Raw genomic sequence first — 17,121 nt, forward strand, 5'->3', positions numbered from 1 at the left:
TCGGGTCTGAAGATCAATTTTGACAAGAGCGAGGTTTTCGTGACAGGGGTCACGGAACCGGAGCAGCGTAGGGTTGCACACATGCTCAACTGTAAACTGGGCAAGCTCCCGATGAAATACCTGGGACTTCCGGTGAGTAGTCGGGCGCTTCGGGTTGCGGATTGGGAATTCCTGCCTGAGAAGGTGGGTCACGGGCTTGAGCCCTGGCAAGGCCTCTTTCTTGCCTCGGCCGGCCGGCTTGAGCTCACTAATTCCTGCCTTTCGAGCCTTCCTATGTTCGCTATGGGCCTGTATCTCTTACATGACTCCACCCATGCGGCGATGGACAGGTCTCGGTCCCGATTCTTCTGGGAAGGAGTCGGTAAGGGGAGGAAATACCACATGGTGGATTGGGCCACCGTGTGTAAACCTAAACAGTTGGGGGGCCTGGGGATCCTCAACACCAAAACCATGAACATTGCCCTGATGTTGAAATGGATTTGGAAGTACTATCAGAACACATGGGGACTGTGGGCTGACCTGCTTCGGGCTAAGTACCTCGGGGAAAGGGATTTTTTCTCTCAGGACGTGCCGGCTAGGGGCTCCCAGTTTTGGAACTCCATACAGAAACTTAAATGGTATTTCAAACTGGGAGCCTGCCATAAGGTCCACAATGGGAAGTGGACCTACTTCTGGCTTGATTGGTGGTCGGGGCGAGGGCCTCTTAGAACTCGCTATCCACTCCTTTTTGGTTGCTGTTCAAACCCCTTCGCCACGGTCCATTCGACTAGGGTGGTCGATGGGAACCCCGGGGAGTGGCATATCCGGTTCCGCCGGCACCTTGGCTTGGCGGAAAAGGTCGAATGGGATGATTTGTGCCGTGAAATCAATGGTCTCCCGGATGCTGCAGGGAATGATCAGATTTCTTGGTCCCTGGAGTCCTCAGGGGAGTACTCCACTCGGTCGGTTTATTGCGGACTCATGCAGGGCGCAGCAGTTACGCACTTCCAGGAGGTGTGGCGGACACGCGTTCCACCCAAGATCAAAGTCTTCCTGTGGCAGCTGATACGTGGAAAGCTACCCTCCTGCGAACAGGTGGCCAAGAGGCGAGGGCCATCCAATGGCCTTTGCGCTCTTTGTGGAGTGGTAGAAGATTGCAACCACATCTTCTTTACTTGCCCCATGGCAGGTTACATGTGGGCCGGAGTTAGGGAGCTCCTACATTGCACCTGGAACCCGGCAGGGGTCGGGGATTTCATTGCCTTAGCACAGGGTTTGCTAGGTCCCCTTTGTAGATTAGTATGGTTTACCTTTGCGGCCCAATGCTGGGCCTTCTGGAATATTAGGAACAAACTAACTATTGAAGGGAAACTGATTGGCAATGCAGCTGCCTTCTTCCACATGTTGCTTTATATGCAGTTTTGGAGGGTTCTGGTCAGACCGAGGGATCGGGCGCTGCTGGACTTGGCGGTGGACGAGGTCAGGAGGCTACATGCGCGGACTAGGGCGACTTAGCACATTCGACCCGCTTCAGGGCTCTATATCTCTGTATCCTACCGCTTTGTTCGTGTCGTGCTGGGCTTAGCACAGGACTTGTTTAGGTGTGAGGTGTTTCATTGCTGGCTGCGCGTGTGTGGCGTGAGTCGTGTGTGGCGTGAGTCGTGTGGTTGGTTGTAAACTTTGACGTTTGGTCGCTTGCTTTATCTATAAAGCTGGGTCTTCGGACCTTCGGTTTAAAAGTAGATATAAAGGAAGAGTAAAATAAAAGCTGTATGCACAATTCAATGCAGGGCCCGATGTTCACTCAACCCCTTTCAGAAAATATGCAGTATTTCAGAGATTTATAAACAACACTTATTCTCGTTCAGCCATATCCATGACCGAGTTGTACTGAAATGTAAGTACTTGAAAAACGAAAGCTAGTTACACAAGCGCTGAAGAGTTACTACGGGACACCATACCGGTAATATATTGAGTGAAACATCTGTAATCGTGTGTATTCCTCATCTACTTTGGTTCTTCGTCGGAGGACCGCACGGCTCTCCTCCAGCACCCCTCACCTGGGCATGCGGCGCCTGTCTCGGGACACCAGCAACGTTTGCAGGACCACACCTGAAACCTGGTGGCGGCGCGTACTGCCGCGGCAGGCCGAGCTGCGGCGGAGGCAGCAGCGCCTGCACCCTGCCGCTGCCGCTGCCGGTGCCGTCTCTCTGATCTCGTCCCATTTCCGGCGGCTTCACCTGCGCGAACTTGATCTCGAAAACGTCATCGTCGATCATGTCGTGGACCGTGGCGCGGGAGCTCGGCAGGGGCCTCATGGCCACCACAGGATGCGGATGCTTCTGTCCCAACCCCTTCTCCGCGTCTGCAGAGGAAGACTTGCCCCTGGACGACGAGGATGACCTGCGGCCGCACAGCCGGCCGGCGATGCATGAGGCGGTCGCGAGGAAAGTGATGACCGCGAGCACCACGAACATCGGCCCGAAGGAGCCTCTGCCCTCGTCGGGCGCTGCCTTGCCGGCGTGGTGGACGGAGCCGGTGGAAGGGTAGTAGCTGTATGGCATTGGCTGCGGCAGAGATGCCATTGATCTGTTTCTCCTTCTCCACCGCCACCGAGAAATCTCAGGTCTCTGCGATGCGACGCGAGCTAGTCGTGCTCAGTTGCTCACTACTCAGTCTGCGTCTTGGTACTACTAATGGTTTTTATGTAGTGTGCAGCTAAAGTTGGCCATGTGACATTGCTGCTTTCAGTTGCCTGCCTTACGAGAGATTGTTCCTGGGTAAGTATCTTTGAACGCCTCGGAACGCGAGAAAGGTAAAGGGGACCGTGTTCTTCCATGGATCTCGTCTAGAATCTCTTTGGGAGCAGTTTTGTGTACGCACGAGGTAAAGTTGTGTAATCACTCGATTCGATCAGCCTGTGTTCCGCGATTGTGCTCCGAGCTAGGCGGTAGCTTTTGCTTTCGGGCAGGCGTTGCACTTGCAGCGGAACAAAGAAGCAGAGGATGCAGGCCTTCATGACTAAATTAACTTGATCCACGCTCCTATCGTTTGCTTTCGTTTCTTTCTCTCTTCTTTGGTCTAGCTTTTGAAGTGCAAAGACATGAAAAAGAATAAAAGGATAAACTGGCGTACCATTCCTTGGGCCTATGGCCTATGAGAATTCAACATTCTTGTGGCTCGCCCAACCAAAGTTTTTAGGTGATCAATATCTCAATGAATAATGAGCACGTTACTACTAGTTAAACATTTTCATGGAGGTTCCCTACGCAGCAGGTGATCCCTTCAAAAAAAGTATGGAAAAACCAGAGAAGCTACACAGTTTGAAGGTTCGAGTCCACCTATTCAGAAGGGGAAAATAGCTAACACTAGTCATATACAGGTGTTGCTGAAACTTATGTTGAAGGATAGAGAGGGAGAGAGATATGGGGAATATGATGGATGTTGTATTGCGCCTCATGGGCGAGTATATATAGTGGTACAGACTTGGAGGCTAAGATAGCTCTCCTAGAGATATGGTAGGTAGAGATAACAAATCCTAGACTACCTAATATACATATACCAAATATATCTCTAACACTCCCCCGCAGTCGTAGCGGTAGTGACGTGAACAACAGTAGCGTCGCGGACGGTCAGACTGGAGAGAAGCCGAAGGTAGGAACCAACGGGCTGACACTCCCCCGCAGTCACAGCGGGAGCGTCGTGGACGGAGTTGCGTCGCGGATGCTTGGACTGTAGAGGAAGCTGGTGAGGCGCAGGCGAGGTGGTAGCCCTTTGTGCCGATGTTGAGGTAGCCGAGAGCGTGGGTGCTGCAACCTTGGTCGGGGAACCACGCGAGGGGATGCCGTGGTCGATGTCGTGGTCGGGTGCCGGTGTCGATGTAGCCGCAAGCGCGTAGTGCGCGAGGAGAGTGACGGAGACACGTCGAGGCAGTCGTGGAGGTTGTCGATGCCGAAGTCGATGCAGTCCGAGCCGTCGAGGGCGATGTGCAACCATAGTTTTGCCAGAACTAGGCGCACTTCGGGGACGAAGGCATACTCTGGTTTTGCCAGAACCGAGTACGCATAGAAGAACTCGGCGGTGACGCGGTCGAGGCAGTCGTAGAGGCGATGCCGAAGAAGACGTTGTCGAAGCCGATGAAGACGAGACGTCCGGCGCGAGTTTGCCGGACTCGGGAACGTGTCGGGGACGAAGGCACTTCCGGTGTTGCCGTCACCGGGCATGCGAGGGGCAGGGACCGTCATGAACTTGTCGCCATGTCAGAGGGACTAGCAGAGGAGGCCTCCGGAAGCGTCGCGGTCGCAGATCGACGGAGAGATGCCGACGCTGCCCGCGGTTCTCGAAGTAGAGTAGCAGGTGGTGTAGACGGGGACGAGGCGATGACACGGGCGACGAAGTCAAGACAGTTGGAGACGTAGAAGGCGGCTAACCCAGCGGTGACCAGGGGTGGTCATGCTGGACGCCTAGACGGGCGTTGCGGTGGTCGGCGAGCCCAGCGCGACCTGAAGAGGTTGGCGAGCCCAGCGGCGACCTGGGGTGGGGGCGCGGCGGCGGTACACGAAGTAGGCGAGGGAGACCCAGCGGCGTGACGAAGACCATGCGCGGACGGAGGCGACCCGCGCCGAAGGGGCGGCGCTGTGGTGGCCTCGGACGTCGATGCGCGGGGGAAGGCGAAGGTGACTGATACGTCCCAAACGTATCTATAATTTCTGATGTTCCATGCTAGTTTTATGACAATACCTACATGTTTTGTTCACACTTTATATCGTTTTTATGCGTTTTCCGGAACTAACCTATTGACGAGATGCCGAAGTGCCAGTTCCTGTTTTCTGCTGTTTTTGGTTTCAGAAAGGCTGTTCGGGCAATATTCTCGGAATTCGACGAAACGAAGACCAAATATCTTAATTCACCGAGACAGACCAGAACACCGAAGGGGAGCCGAAGAGGAGGCCCAGGGGCCCAGACCATGGGGCCGCGCGGGCTCCACCCTGGCCGCGCCGGCCTATGGGGAGGGAGCCCTGGCGCCCTTCCGACTCCGCCTCTTCGCCCATATAAGCCCTCGTGACCTAAAACTTCGACACCAATTGACGAAAACTCCAAAAAGACTCCAGAGGCGCCGCCACATCGCGAAACTCCAATTCGGGGACGAAGTCTCGTTCCGGCACCTCGCCGGACGGGGAATTGCCCCCGGAGCCATCTCCATCGACACCACCGCCATCTTCACCGCCATTGCTGTCTCTCATGATGAGGAGGGAGTAGTTCTCCCCTGGGGCTGAGGGCTCTACCGTAGCTATGTGGTTAATCTCTCTCTCTGTACTCCAATACAATGATCTCATGAGCTGCTTTACATGATTGAGATCCATATGATGAGCTTTGTATCGCTACTAGTTGTGTGCTACTCATGTGATGTTATTAAAGTAGTCTATTCCTCCTGCATGGTGTAAAGGTGACTAGTGTGTGCACCGGGTGGTTCTTGTCGTAGGCTATGATCATGATCTCTTGTAGATTGTGGAGTTAATTATCATTATGATAGTATTGATGTGATCTATTCCTCCTTCATAGTGTAATGTGGACAGTGTGTGCACAATGTTAGTTCTTGGTTTATCTTGCAAAGATCTATTATGCTCTAAGGTTATTTAAATATGAACATTGAATTGTGGAGCTTGTTAACTCCGGCATTGAGGGTTCGTGTAATCCTACGCAATGTGTTCATCATCCAACAAAAGAGTGTATGTAGCACATATGAGAAAGAGTTATTTATTATGCGATCAATGTTGAGAGTTGCCACTAGTGAAAGTATGATCCCTAGGCCTTGTTTCCAATACTGCAAACACCGCTTATTTACTGTTCTACTGCATGTTTACTCGCTGCCATATTTTATTCAGATTGCTATTACCACTCATATACATCCATACTACTTGTATTTCACTATCTCTTCGCCGAACTAGTGCGCCTATACATCTGACAAGTGTATTAGGTGTGTTGGGGACACAAGAGACTTCTTGCTTTGTGGTTGCGGGGTTGCTTGAGAGGGATATCTTTGACCTCTTCCTCCCCGAGTTCGATAAACCTTGGGTAATCCACTTAAGGGAAACTTGCTGCTGTTCTACAAACCTCTCGCTCTTGGAGGCCCAACACTTGTCTACAAGAATAGAAGCACCCGTAGACATCAAGCACTTTTCAGGCGCCGTTGCTGGGAGGTAAGGTAAAAGGTATTCACATCCTCCGACTACTAAGCTATTTTCTAGCACTGTTGCCGGTGTGTGAGTGCTCGAAGCTATTTCCTTTAGATCCTGCAATTGCATCTATTTGTTTCTTGTTTTTATTTTCACTAGTTAGGCATAATGGAAAACAACAAAAAAATTGGTGAGCTTTTTAATCTTTTTCCTAATTTAGAATTGTTTGATGCAAAAATTTAAAAACCTATGGAACCTTATTTGCATGATAATAGCAATGTTATTGGTATGAATGCAATTACTGCTAATGCTATGAAGAAGTCTAAGCTTGGGGAAGCTAGTTTACATAAAAATAATCTTTTTTGCTCCTCAACTTTGGAAGAAATATTTTGCTCTGATAATGCTTTATCTCCTATATGCGATAACTCTAATGATGCTTCTGATATTTTAAATCCACCTGCTGAAAGTATTCCGTATAAAATACCTATGAAAATTATTGAACGTGTTATGGATAACCGCTATGAAGGGGATGGAACTGTCCATCCTGGAGATCATTTACTGTTTTTGCATGAATTATGCGGGTTATTCAAGTGTGCATGTATTTCAATGGATGAAGTTAGAAAGAAATTATTTGTTATGTCGCTATCTGGTGAAGCGGCACATTGGTATAAACTATTGAAGGACGGGCGCTCTCTTGATTGGAAGGATATTGTGCCTCTATTTTATTCCAAGTTCTATCCTCCAAGTTAAATTCACAAAGATCGAAACCATATATATAATTTTTGGCCTCATGATGGAGAGAGTATTGCCCAAGCATGGGAGAGATTGAAGTCTTTAAAGCTCAAATGCCCCAATCATGAGCTTCCAGGTAATATCATCATTGATAATTTCTATGCAAGACTTTCTTTTCAAGATAAGACCTTGTTGGATACTACTTGTTCTGGATCATTCACGCGCAACCAAGAAGAGTTTAAAAGGGACCTTCTTGATCGGATTAAGGAGAACGCTGAAGATTGGGAGAACGACAAAGGCAAAGAGTCAGGTATAAATTATGATTATGAATGCATTGAAACTTTTATGGATAGTGGTAAATTTCAAAATATGAGTGCTACTTATGGTCTTGACTCTCAAGTTGCTGCAAATCTTTATAAAGCTTTTGCTTCTCACATTGAATTGCCTAGGAAGAATTTTGATAAGTATCATGAACCTTTTAAAGACGCTTGCATGAAGGATGAAGCTGTTATTAATGATTGCAATGAACATGTTGAAACTTCTGAAAATGCTATTTCCTATAAGCATGTTAATTTTTGTGGAATACATAGACCTTGTGGAATTAATCAAATAGAAGATGAATATTGTATCCATCACGAAATGAAAAAACTAGAAAGTGGTCTAGAGCTCTAGATGATCTTGGAGAAAAAGTGTGTGCCCTCTATCCTTTTATTTGTGAACTTTGCCATAGAGTTGGTCATTTTAATTTTCAATGCTCCTCCAATGATAATTCGAACCCCATGAGTGCTGCAAATTTGTATTGTGATGATGAAATTATTCCTAATCAGCATGATGAACTTACCTTATTTTTGAAGTGTGAAGAGTTATCAAGAAAAATTTCTTTGTTAAATATTAACGATCTTGATATTGATGATGTCCTGCATGGGTGTCTTTCTTATTGCATTAATAATTTCCATACAAATACTTACATACATAATATTTTAGAAGATGACACCTTGCCAAAATATGATAGGACCGCTGTGTGTTTTCAACTAATTAATGAAAAGGAGGGATCCTCCCAAGTTTCTTCTATTGTTTCTAAAAGTAAATCAGGTTATGCGGACAAGCCACCCTTCAAGCCTCTTCCTCCTAAAGAAGGGAACGAGGAGAAGGAAGAGAAGAAGAAGAAGAAGGGAACGAAGAAGAAGAAGGAGAATAAAAAGAAAGAGGTAACGGCGTATCCCCGCGTGAATGAGATAACGCTAGGTAACCGTAAGTATGTTTCTCCTAATGATTATTGTGATAATGAATCTGAATACGATGATCTTTCTATGCCCTTTACATACATTAGCGATCATGATTTGAATGAGCACACTACCTTTGATATTGGAAATCTCTTTGGTACTGATTATGAAAGTAATGATGATAGCATTATTCATGTCCCCTTAAATGATGATATTGAAAGCTCTAAGCTTGGGGATGTTGTGCTTGAAGATCCTGTATTTGAGACCTCTACTTTTAGTGAAAATGATGATATTACATATTCTGGTTTAGATAATTGCTATAGAGATGTATATGACACATGTTACAATTATCCTTATGAAACTTGTCATAGTTATGATGGGCTTGCCAAAAACCATTCCCTTAATATGCAACTTGTTTACCATGTTCAAATTCTTGATAATAATCTTGCTCCAATTACTATTAATGAGAAGAACTCTTCTTATGCTAAAATTAATGATACTCCTATGCATATGAACCATGATAAGAATGTTTTTAGTGATGGGTATATTGTGGATTTCATCAATGATGCTACTGAAAGTTATTATGAGAGAGGAAACATGGTTATATGCATCTTAATAATATTAAGTTTCCCCTCTTTATGTTGAGAATTTTGAAGTTACTCGTGTTTTATCCTCTTTTGCTTGTCACCTTGTTCTTCATGAATTCATTTGTGTACAAGATTCCTATGCATAGGAAGCATGCTAGGCTTAAATTTGTTTTGAATTTGTCTCTTGATGCTCCTTTTTGCTCCAAATACTATTTCTTGCAAAACTGCTAAGCCCATCTTAATGGCTATAAAGAAAGAACTTCTTGGGAGATAACCCATGTGTTATTTTGCTACAGTACTTTGTTTTATATTTGTGTCTTGGAAGTTGTTTACTACTGTAGCAACCTCTCCTTATCTTATTTTTATTGCATTGTTGTGCCAAGTAAAGTCTTTGATAGAAAGGTTGATACTAGATTTGGATTACTGCGCAGAAACAGATTTCTTGCTGTCACGAATCTGGGCCTAATTCTCTGTAGGTAACTCAGAAAATTATGCCAATTTACGTGAGTGATCCTCAGATATGTACGCAACTTTCATTCAATTTGAGCATTTTCATCTGAGCAAGTCTGGTGCCATTTTAAAATTCGTCTTTACGGACTGTTCTGTTTTGACAGATTCTGCCTTTTATTTCGCATTGCCTCTTTTTCTGTGTTGGATGGATTTCTTTGTTCCATTAACTTTCAGAAGCTTTGTGCAATGTCCAGAAGTGTTAAGAATTATTGTGTCACCTCTGAACATGTGAGTTTTTGATTATGCACTAACCCTCTAATGAGTTGTTTTGAGTTTGGTGTGGAGGAAGTTTTCAAGGGTCAAGAGAGGAGGATGATATACTACGATCAAGAAGAATGAAAAGTCTAAGCTTGGGGGATGCCCCGGTGGTTCATCCCTGCATATTTCAAGAAGACTCAAGCATCTAAGCTTGGGGATGCCCAAGGCATCCCCTTCTTCATCGACAAAGTATCAGATTCCTTCTCTTGAAACTATATTTTTATTCGGTCACATCTTATGTACTTTACTTGGAGCGTCTGTATGTTTTTGTTTTTGTTTTTGTTTGAATAAATGCTTGTGTGGGAGAGAGACATGCTCCGCTGGTTTGTATGAACACATGTGTTCTTAGCTTTTAATTTTCATGGCGAAGGTTGAAACTGCTTCGTTAATTGTTATATGGTTGGAAACGGGAAATGCTACATGTAGTAATTGGTATAATGTCTTGAATAATGTGATACTTGGCAATTGTTGTGCTCATATAGATCTTGTTTAAGCTCTTGCATCATGTACCTTGTACCCATTAATGAATAATTACATAGAGCTTGTTAAAATTTGGTTTGCATGATTGGTCTCTCTAAGTCTAGATATTTTACGGTTGAGGTGTTTGAACAACAAGGAGACGATGTAAAGTCTTATAATGCTTACAATATGTTTATATGTGAGTCTTGCTGCACCATTTTATACTTGAGTTTGCTTCAAATAACCTTGCTAGCCTAAACCTTGTATAGAGAGGGATTACTTCTCATGCATCCAAATACTTGAGCCAATATTCATGCCATTTGTGTCCACCATACCTACCTACTACATGGTATTTCTCCGCCATTCCAAAGTAAATTGCTTGAGTGCTACCTTTAAACAATTAAAAAGTTATTACCTCTTATTTGTGTCAATGTTTAATAGCTCATGAGGAAGTATGTGGTGTTTATCTTTCAATCTTGTTGGGCAACTTTCACCAATGGACTAGTGGCTTCATCCGCTTATCCAATAATTTTGCAAAAAGAGCTGGCAATGGGATTCCCCAGTCCCAAATTAATTAACAAAAATAGACACTCCTCCATGGTATGTGATTGTTGGACGGCACCCGAAGGATTCGGTTAGCCATGGCTTGAGAAAGCAAAGGTGGGGAGGAGTGTCATCATAATAAAACTAAAATAAAAAGGAACTCCTTCATGGTATGAGATTGTTGGCAGGCACCCGAGGATTCGGTTAGCCATGGTTTGTGAAAGAAAGGTTGGAAGGAGTGCCACCCAAAAATAAAATAAAATGGGAGCCGCTCTTTGAAGGTTTGTCTCGGCAAGGGGTTAGAGTGCCCACTACCATTCGTTGACAACAACAAACACCTCTCAAAACTTTACTTTTATGCTCTCCATATGTTTTCAAAATCAAAGCTCTAGCACAAATATACCAATCGATGCTTTCCTCTTTGAAGGGCCATTCTTTTACTTTATTGTTGAGTCAGTTTACCTATTCTTTCTATCTTAGAAGCAAACACTTGTGTAAACTGTGTGCATTGATTCTTACATGTTCACCTATTGCACTTGTTATATTACTTTGTGTTGACAATTATCCATGAGATATACATGTTGAAGTTGAAAGCAACCGCTGAAACTTATATCTTCCTTTGTGTTTTTTCAAAGCTTTTACTAAGAATTTATTGCTTTATGAGTTAATTCTTATGCAAGTCTTATTGATGCTTGTCTTGAAAGTACTATTCATGAAAAGTCTTTGCTATATGATTCAGTTGTTTACTCATTGTCTTCATCATTGCTTCGAATCGCTGCATTCATCTCATATGCTTTACAATAATGTTGATCAAGATTGTGTTGGTAGCATGTCACTTCAGAAATTATTTGTTGTTATCGTTTACCTACTCGAGGGCGAGTAGGAACTAAGCTTGGGGATGCTTGATACGTCCCAAACGTATCTATAATTTCTGATGTTCCATGCTAGTTTTATGACAATACCTACATGTTTTGTTCACACTTTATATCGTTTTTATGTGTTTTCCGGAACTAACCTATTGACGAGATGCCGAAGTGCCAGTTCCTGTTTTCTGCTGTTTTTGGTTTCAGAAAGGCTGTTCGGGCAATATTCTCGGAATTCGACGAAACGAAGACCAAATATCTTAATTCACCGAGACGGACCAGAACACCGAAGGGGAGCCGAAGAGGAGGCCCAGGGGCCCCAGACCATAGGGCCGCGCGGGCTCCACCCTGGCCGCGCCGGCCTATGGGGAGGGAGCCCTGGCGCCCTTCCGACTCCGCCTCTTCGCCCATATAAGCCCTCGTGACCTAAAACTTCGACACCAATTGACGAAAACTCCAAAAAGACTCCAGAGGCGCCGCCACATCGCGAAACTCCAATTCGGGGGACAGAAGTCTCTGTTCCGGCACCCTGCCGGGACGGGGAATTGCCCCCGGAGCCATCTCCATCGACACCACCGCCATCTTCACCGCCATTGCTGTCTCTCATGATGAGGAGGGAGTAGTTCTCCCCCGGGGCTGAGGGCTCTACCGTAGCTATGTGGTTAATCTCTCTCTCTGTACTCCAATACAATGATCTCATGAGCTGCTTTACATGATTGAGATCCATATGATGAGCTTTGTATCGCTACTAGTTGTGTGCTACTCATGTGATGTTATTAAAGTAGTCTATTCCTCCTGCATGGTGTAAAGGTGACTAGTGTGTGCACCTAGGGTGGTTCTTGTCGTAGGCTATGATCATGATCTCTTGTAGATTGTGGAGTTAATTATCATTATGATAGTATTGATGTGATCTATTCCTCCTTCATAGTGTAATGTGGACAGTGTGTGCACAATGTTAGTTCTTGGTTTATCTTGCAAAGATCTATTATGCTCTAAGGTTATTTAAATATGAACATTGAATTGTGGAGCTTGTTAACTCCGGCATTGAGGATTCGTGTAATCCTACGCAATGTGTTCATCATCCAACAAAAGAGTGTATGTAGCACATATGAGAAAGAGTTATTTATTATGCGATCAATGTTGAGAGTTGCCACTAGTGAAAGTATGATCCCTAGGCCTTGTTTCCAATACTGCAAACACCGCTTATTTACTGTTCTACTGCATGTTTACTCGCTGCCATATTTTATTCAGATTGCTATTACCACTCATATACATCCATACTACTTGTATTTCACTATCTCTTCGCCGAACTAGTGCACCTATACATCTGACAAGTGTATTAGGTGTGTTGGGGACACAAGAGACTTATTGCTTTGTGGTTGCAGGGTTGCTTGAGAGAGATATCTTTGACCTCTTCCTCCCTGAGTTCGATAAACCTTGGGTAATCCACTTAAGGGAAACTTGCTGCTGTTCTACAAACCTCTGCTCTTGGAGGCCCAACACTGTCTACAAGAATAGAAGCACCCGTAGACATCAGTGACCGCGTGCGGCGACGCCACGGCCTGAGGGGCCGGCGTAGCTGCAGGGCGCGAGTCGGTGCAGCGGCGGGACGCCACTAGCGACGTACGCGCCTCAGAAGGCGCGTCGTTGTCTAGCAGCGTGGACCAAAAGCGGCAGCGCTGCAACCCGAAGGGGCGACGCAGCGGCAACCCGATGCTCGATCGGTGGTAGGCGCGTGCTCGGGGACGTGCTTGGCGTTGACGTGCGCGGGGTCGGTTGATCAGACCGACGGCGGCACGATATGCGCCATGGCGTGGACGACGCGCAGATCGGAGTCGATGGCGGCGTTGTCGATGAAGTCCCGGTCGATAGCGACGAAGACAGACAGGCGATGGAGACCGCGCGAGCAAGAACAGCCTGATGCGATGCACGTAGGGGCGCCCCGTGTGCGGCGCGTGCGGCTGTGCCGTGCGGTTGATGGCCGGTGCAGGTCGATGCCGTTGTCGGAGTAGAGGCGCAAGAGGACGACGGCGATGGGCGACTCAATCCGATCAATGATCGGTAAACCAAAAAGAAACGCCGGTCGAGCGACCGGCGGAGCAAGAAAACCAATCTACGGATTGGAAAAAAAAAGGACTCGAGGGCAGCGGATCAACGGATCGGCGGACGAACCCTCATACGGGTTGCGCGGCCCCCGGAGTAGATCATGGAGATCGACCTCCCCAGGGGCGGCGCGGCGCAGAAGCTTGGGTGGCGGCTAGGTCAAGGAGTGTGCCGCTCTGATACCATGATGAAGGATAGAGAGGGAGAGAGATATGCGGAATATGATGGATGTTGTATTGCGCCTCATGGGCGAGTATATATAGTGGTACAGACTTGGAGGCTAAGATAGCTCTCCTAGAGATATGGTAGGTAGAGATTACAAATCCTAGACTACCTAATATACATATACCAAATATATCTCTAACAACATTCGTGCAAAACCTGATATTCCTAAACACCCATTGGCCTATATCTCCATCTCCATCATATTTTCCTTCAATTCTGGCCAATGAACTCTCGAGGCAAGTTAGGTTCATGACCAGGATCTCAAAACCAAACAGAGCAACATAATTCGACGTCATTACAGTACATAAGATAACAAGTAACTATATTTTGTTTTTCCTCAGCCAACATTGTTCTAAGGCTGTTATTGTTATATGTCTTTAATAGGTGTAGTTGGTCTATGTTCATTTTTGCAACATCCACGGTTACACAAAGGAGCAGTGGAAGTAATGGGTGACCCAGTTGGAGCAGTGAAGCCATACATCATGTTCAGCGGTTCAGTTCTTCTTCGCAAGGAGGCGACGACGCAACTCTCCAAGAGCCCAAATGGGGAATAAGTTGCGGTAGTTCCCGTAATTGAAGTAAAAGGAGCAATTGAAGCTTCCAACATGTTCCTGTCACCAAACGTCAAAGGTCAGATCGCTTCAGGTAGCAGTAATTAACAACATTTCCAAAAGATTTTTTTTTTTGAAACGAGACAACATTTCCAAAAGTACTATATCATGATACTGACATAGTATATGTATTAGTATAACAGGGTCCACTATTAGCAACGTTATCAGAGGATTTGACAGGAACAGGTACGATTTTATGCATCGGAAATAGTGCTTTGAAGAGTATCTTGTTGTTATGATCCTAAGCAGAACTTAGCAATTAATATACATTTTAATAGTTCTGTAGCCTCAAAAGTTCAATACTTACTTGCTGGGGAAACTCTCCCGTCTCTAGTTGCATATTGATCAATTCTTTTGCAGCATGATATAGTGACATGGGATCTCGTTCAACCTGAATATAATGATCGTGATATGAAAATATATAACAGTGGATTCAGAATAGTTTTTAAATGATATATTAACAGCTTAGAGTCAATTCAAATGAACCATGAACAAAACATACCTGCCCAGCATAAATCAAAGCCAACATGGCCCAAGCAGTGTTGACTGCATGGGGACTAGTAGAGTGCACATAAGACTGTAAAAGATTACAATGGAAACCATTAATAAATTCATCAATATATGCAGTAGCCAGTATTGAGAATAATACCAATGGTTCAAAGCGAACATAGTTTAGCATTTTTTTTGTTATACCAATGTTGAATGGCCAATCATTATGCAAATAATTAATATTCAATCAAAGGACTCAAGTTAGTTGTTTCGAGAACAAGGGCAACATTCAGCCTGGTAAGGTAAGAGCAGCATCTACCAACAATTTATCTGGGCGGAGGGCCCAGGACTTCTCATGAGGCTGCTTACTATACAGTTCCACTTTCAAGTATAACCGACCTAGGGCCCCACTAGTGGGTCCAGGGATGCCCCACTAAACCAACAGTCTATTCATAAAGAATTTCCAATGGATGATTTGCACTTCTGAACTTTTTGGGATTTTGATTTATTTTTTTGGACAAATTTTTGGGTTTTTGAGTTTGTGATAGTGCTCTGAAACATACATTTACCAGCAGACAGCACTTCAAAGCTTGCTCAGGGATAGGCGGATAGCATCTTGAAAGCTTTCTCAGGGAAGGTGTATAGCATCTTGTATTTAGTATATCAAGCTAAAAAATATACAGACCAAGCACGCACCTTACCAAAGAAAATCAAAACGTGTGGTCATACACAGAAAAGAACAAAAATTACCTCAGTTTCATTAGAAAGATAACTCTCTCCCCATCCACCTGTACTTAGCTGCTTTGATAACAGAAAGTTACATGCTGTGCTTATGGAGGAACTATTTTCATAAGTTCTTCCAGAAGCAATTAATCCATTTACAGCAAAGAATGTTGCATACGTGAAACATACGCCCCAAGTGGAAAACCTGTTAGATAAAAAATAATCCAGTTATTGACTACTGATATTAAAAGTTCAAATAATTATCAGCAACAAACAAAATTATCTTAGGTACCATGAGCCATCCTTTCGTTGTCCATTCTCAATAAAATTGGAAGCATTTTTAATGCATTTTCTTATCTCTTCTCCACGGTACCCCGGGTAAAGCTCTCTAAACATAATCAAGGCTTGAAGCACTGATGATGTGCATTCAACGGATCTATCAATTAGTTAAGGTAGGTGAGTTAGCTCAAGTATACGAATGAAAAAAAGAATCACTGATATATTCTGCAAAAAAGAAGATGATGTACTCCTTACGGATAATCGACCACAATGTTCAGAAAACTCTCAGAAGGGTTGAGAACCTATTAAGAATAAAACCTAGCTTAGTGTGCAGCCAGGTAAAACATGTTAACCAAATTGATGGAAATTCTAACAGATATACATTACACAAGACAAGAGGAATATCCCATGAGCATAGAATAAAAAGTAGAGCACAATGATTGTTAGAAATTAAAATTCTGTTAGAATGTTCTTACATCTTCTGTATTGTTCTTTAAAATATTCATATGCCTACTGGGTTCCAGCATTAATATACAGGGTACCTCCTGGAGAGTGAATATAGTGAACCTCCAAATCCCATTGGTCCAACATGAGGTAGGGTCAGCTACGATCACTCGTATTTTTTCTAGTCGACTGAAAAAAAGACTGGTATACTCAGTGGCCCCTCCCCATGTGGCCCTTCCTCATACCCATCCCCACAAGATCATCGCTAGCTTAGCTGACATGGAGCAGAGATGAAAGGCACCTGACATAGCGTAGCGGTACAAGAGAAGCCGCGATGCAGTGGCTGTAGGGAAGGGAAGGACGATGGCGGCGGCCGGCGGCGTTCTGGTTCTAGCACCTGCGGCGAGCCCGCGGCGGACCTTATATGCAAACGTCTAGTCCATTGAGAGCAAGGGAAAACAGAAGCAGCAACCTAGCACCATAACCACCTGTGAACTGCAGCTTCACCGCGGTTCATGTCCACAAAGCCTACACTGCGGAGATGCCTGCCAGCCCCATGAACTTCCTCCACCCTCCGCCTGTCCCTTGATTGGGATGCCATTGCCGGCATCATAGATGGCACTGAAGCAGACCGCCTGGGATGTGACGGGAATTACGCAGGGTGGGGTGGGGATGGTGCGGGCGGGGAAGACGGGCGGCGTGATGGTGCCAGTCCCCCACGCTCATCTCCTTCCATGTCGGCAGCGGCGCGTCCAACACGGACGTTGACGAGGGTGCTCCTCGACAATGCCCTCCGATTGAGGCTTAGGGTTGATGGAATCATGTAGGCTGACACGAGACATCGGTTAACAGACAAGAGGGGAGAGCAATTTACCCAGGTTCAGGGCCCTCGATGAGGTTAACACCCCTACGTCCTG

The 17,121-nt window shown here is 45.3% G+C and overlaps 2 protein-coding genes across 2 annotated transcripts; both read right to left on the reverse strand.

Moving 5' to 3' along the window:
* Positions 1-1,833: 1,833 nt before the first annotated feature.
* On the reverse strand, positions 1,834-2,564 carry LOC124648358. The gene is made up of 2 exons (XM_047188143.1): positions 2,040-2,564; positions 1,834-1,869 (listed from the first exon to the last, which is right to left on the reverse strand). Exons 1-2 carry the CDS (start codon positions 2,562-2,564, stop codon positions 1,834-1,836), a joined length of 561 nt encoding a protein of 186 aa, XP_047044099.1.
* An 11,588-nt stretch (positions 2,565-14,152) lies between these two features.
* On the reverse strand, positions 14,153-16,805 carry LOC124648369 (achilleol B synthase-like). Its single transcript, XM_047188153.1, has 8 exons — positions 16,737-16,805; positions 16,450-16,638; positions 16,016-16,062; positions 15,774-15,917; positions 15,509-15,686; positions 14,772-14,846; positions 14,577-14,660; positions 14,153-14,269 (listed from the first exon to the last, which is right to left on the reverse strand). Exons 1-8 carry the CDS (start codon positions 16,803-16,805, stop codon positions 14,153-14,155), a joined length of 903 nt encoding a protein of 300 aa, XP_047044109.1.
* Positions 16,806-17,121: the final 316 nt, after the last annotated feature.

Source organism: Lolium rigidum, chromosome 1 (assembly GCF_022539505.1).
Source record: "Lolium rigidum isolate FL_2022 chromosome 1, APGP_CSIRO_Lrig_0.1, whole genome shotgun sequence".
NCBI lineage: Eukaryota > Viridiplantae > Streptophyta > Magnoliopsida > Poales > Poaceae > Lolium > Lolium rigidum.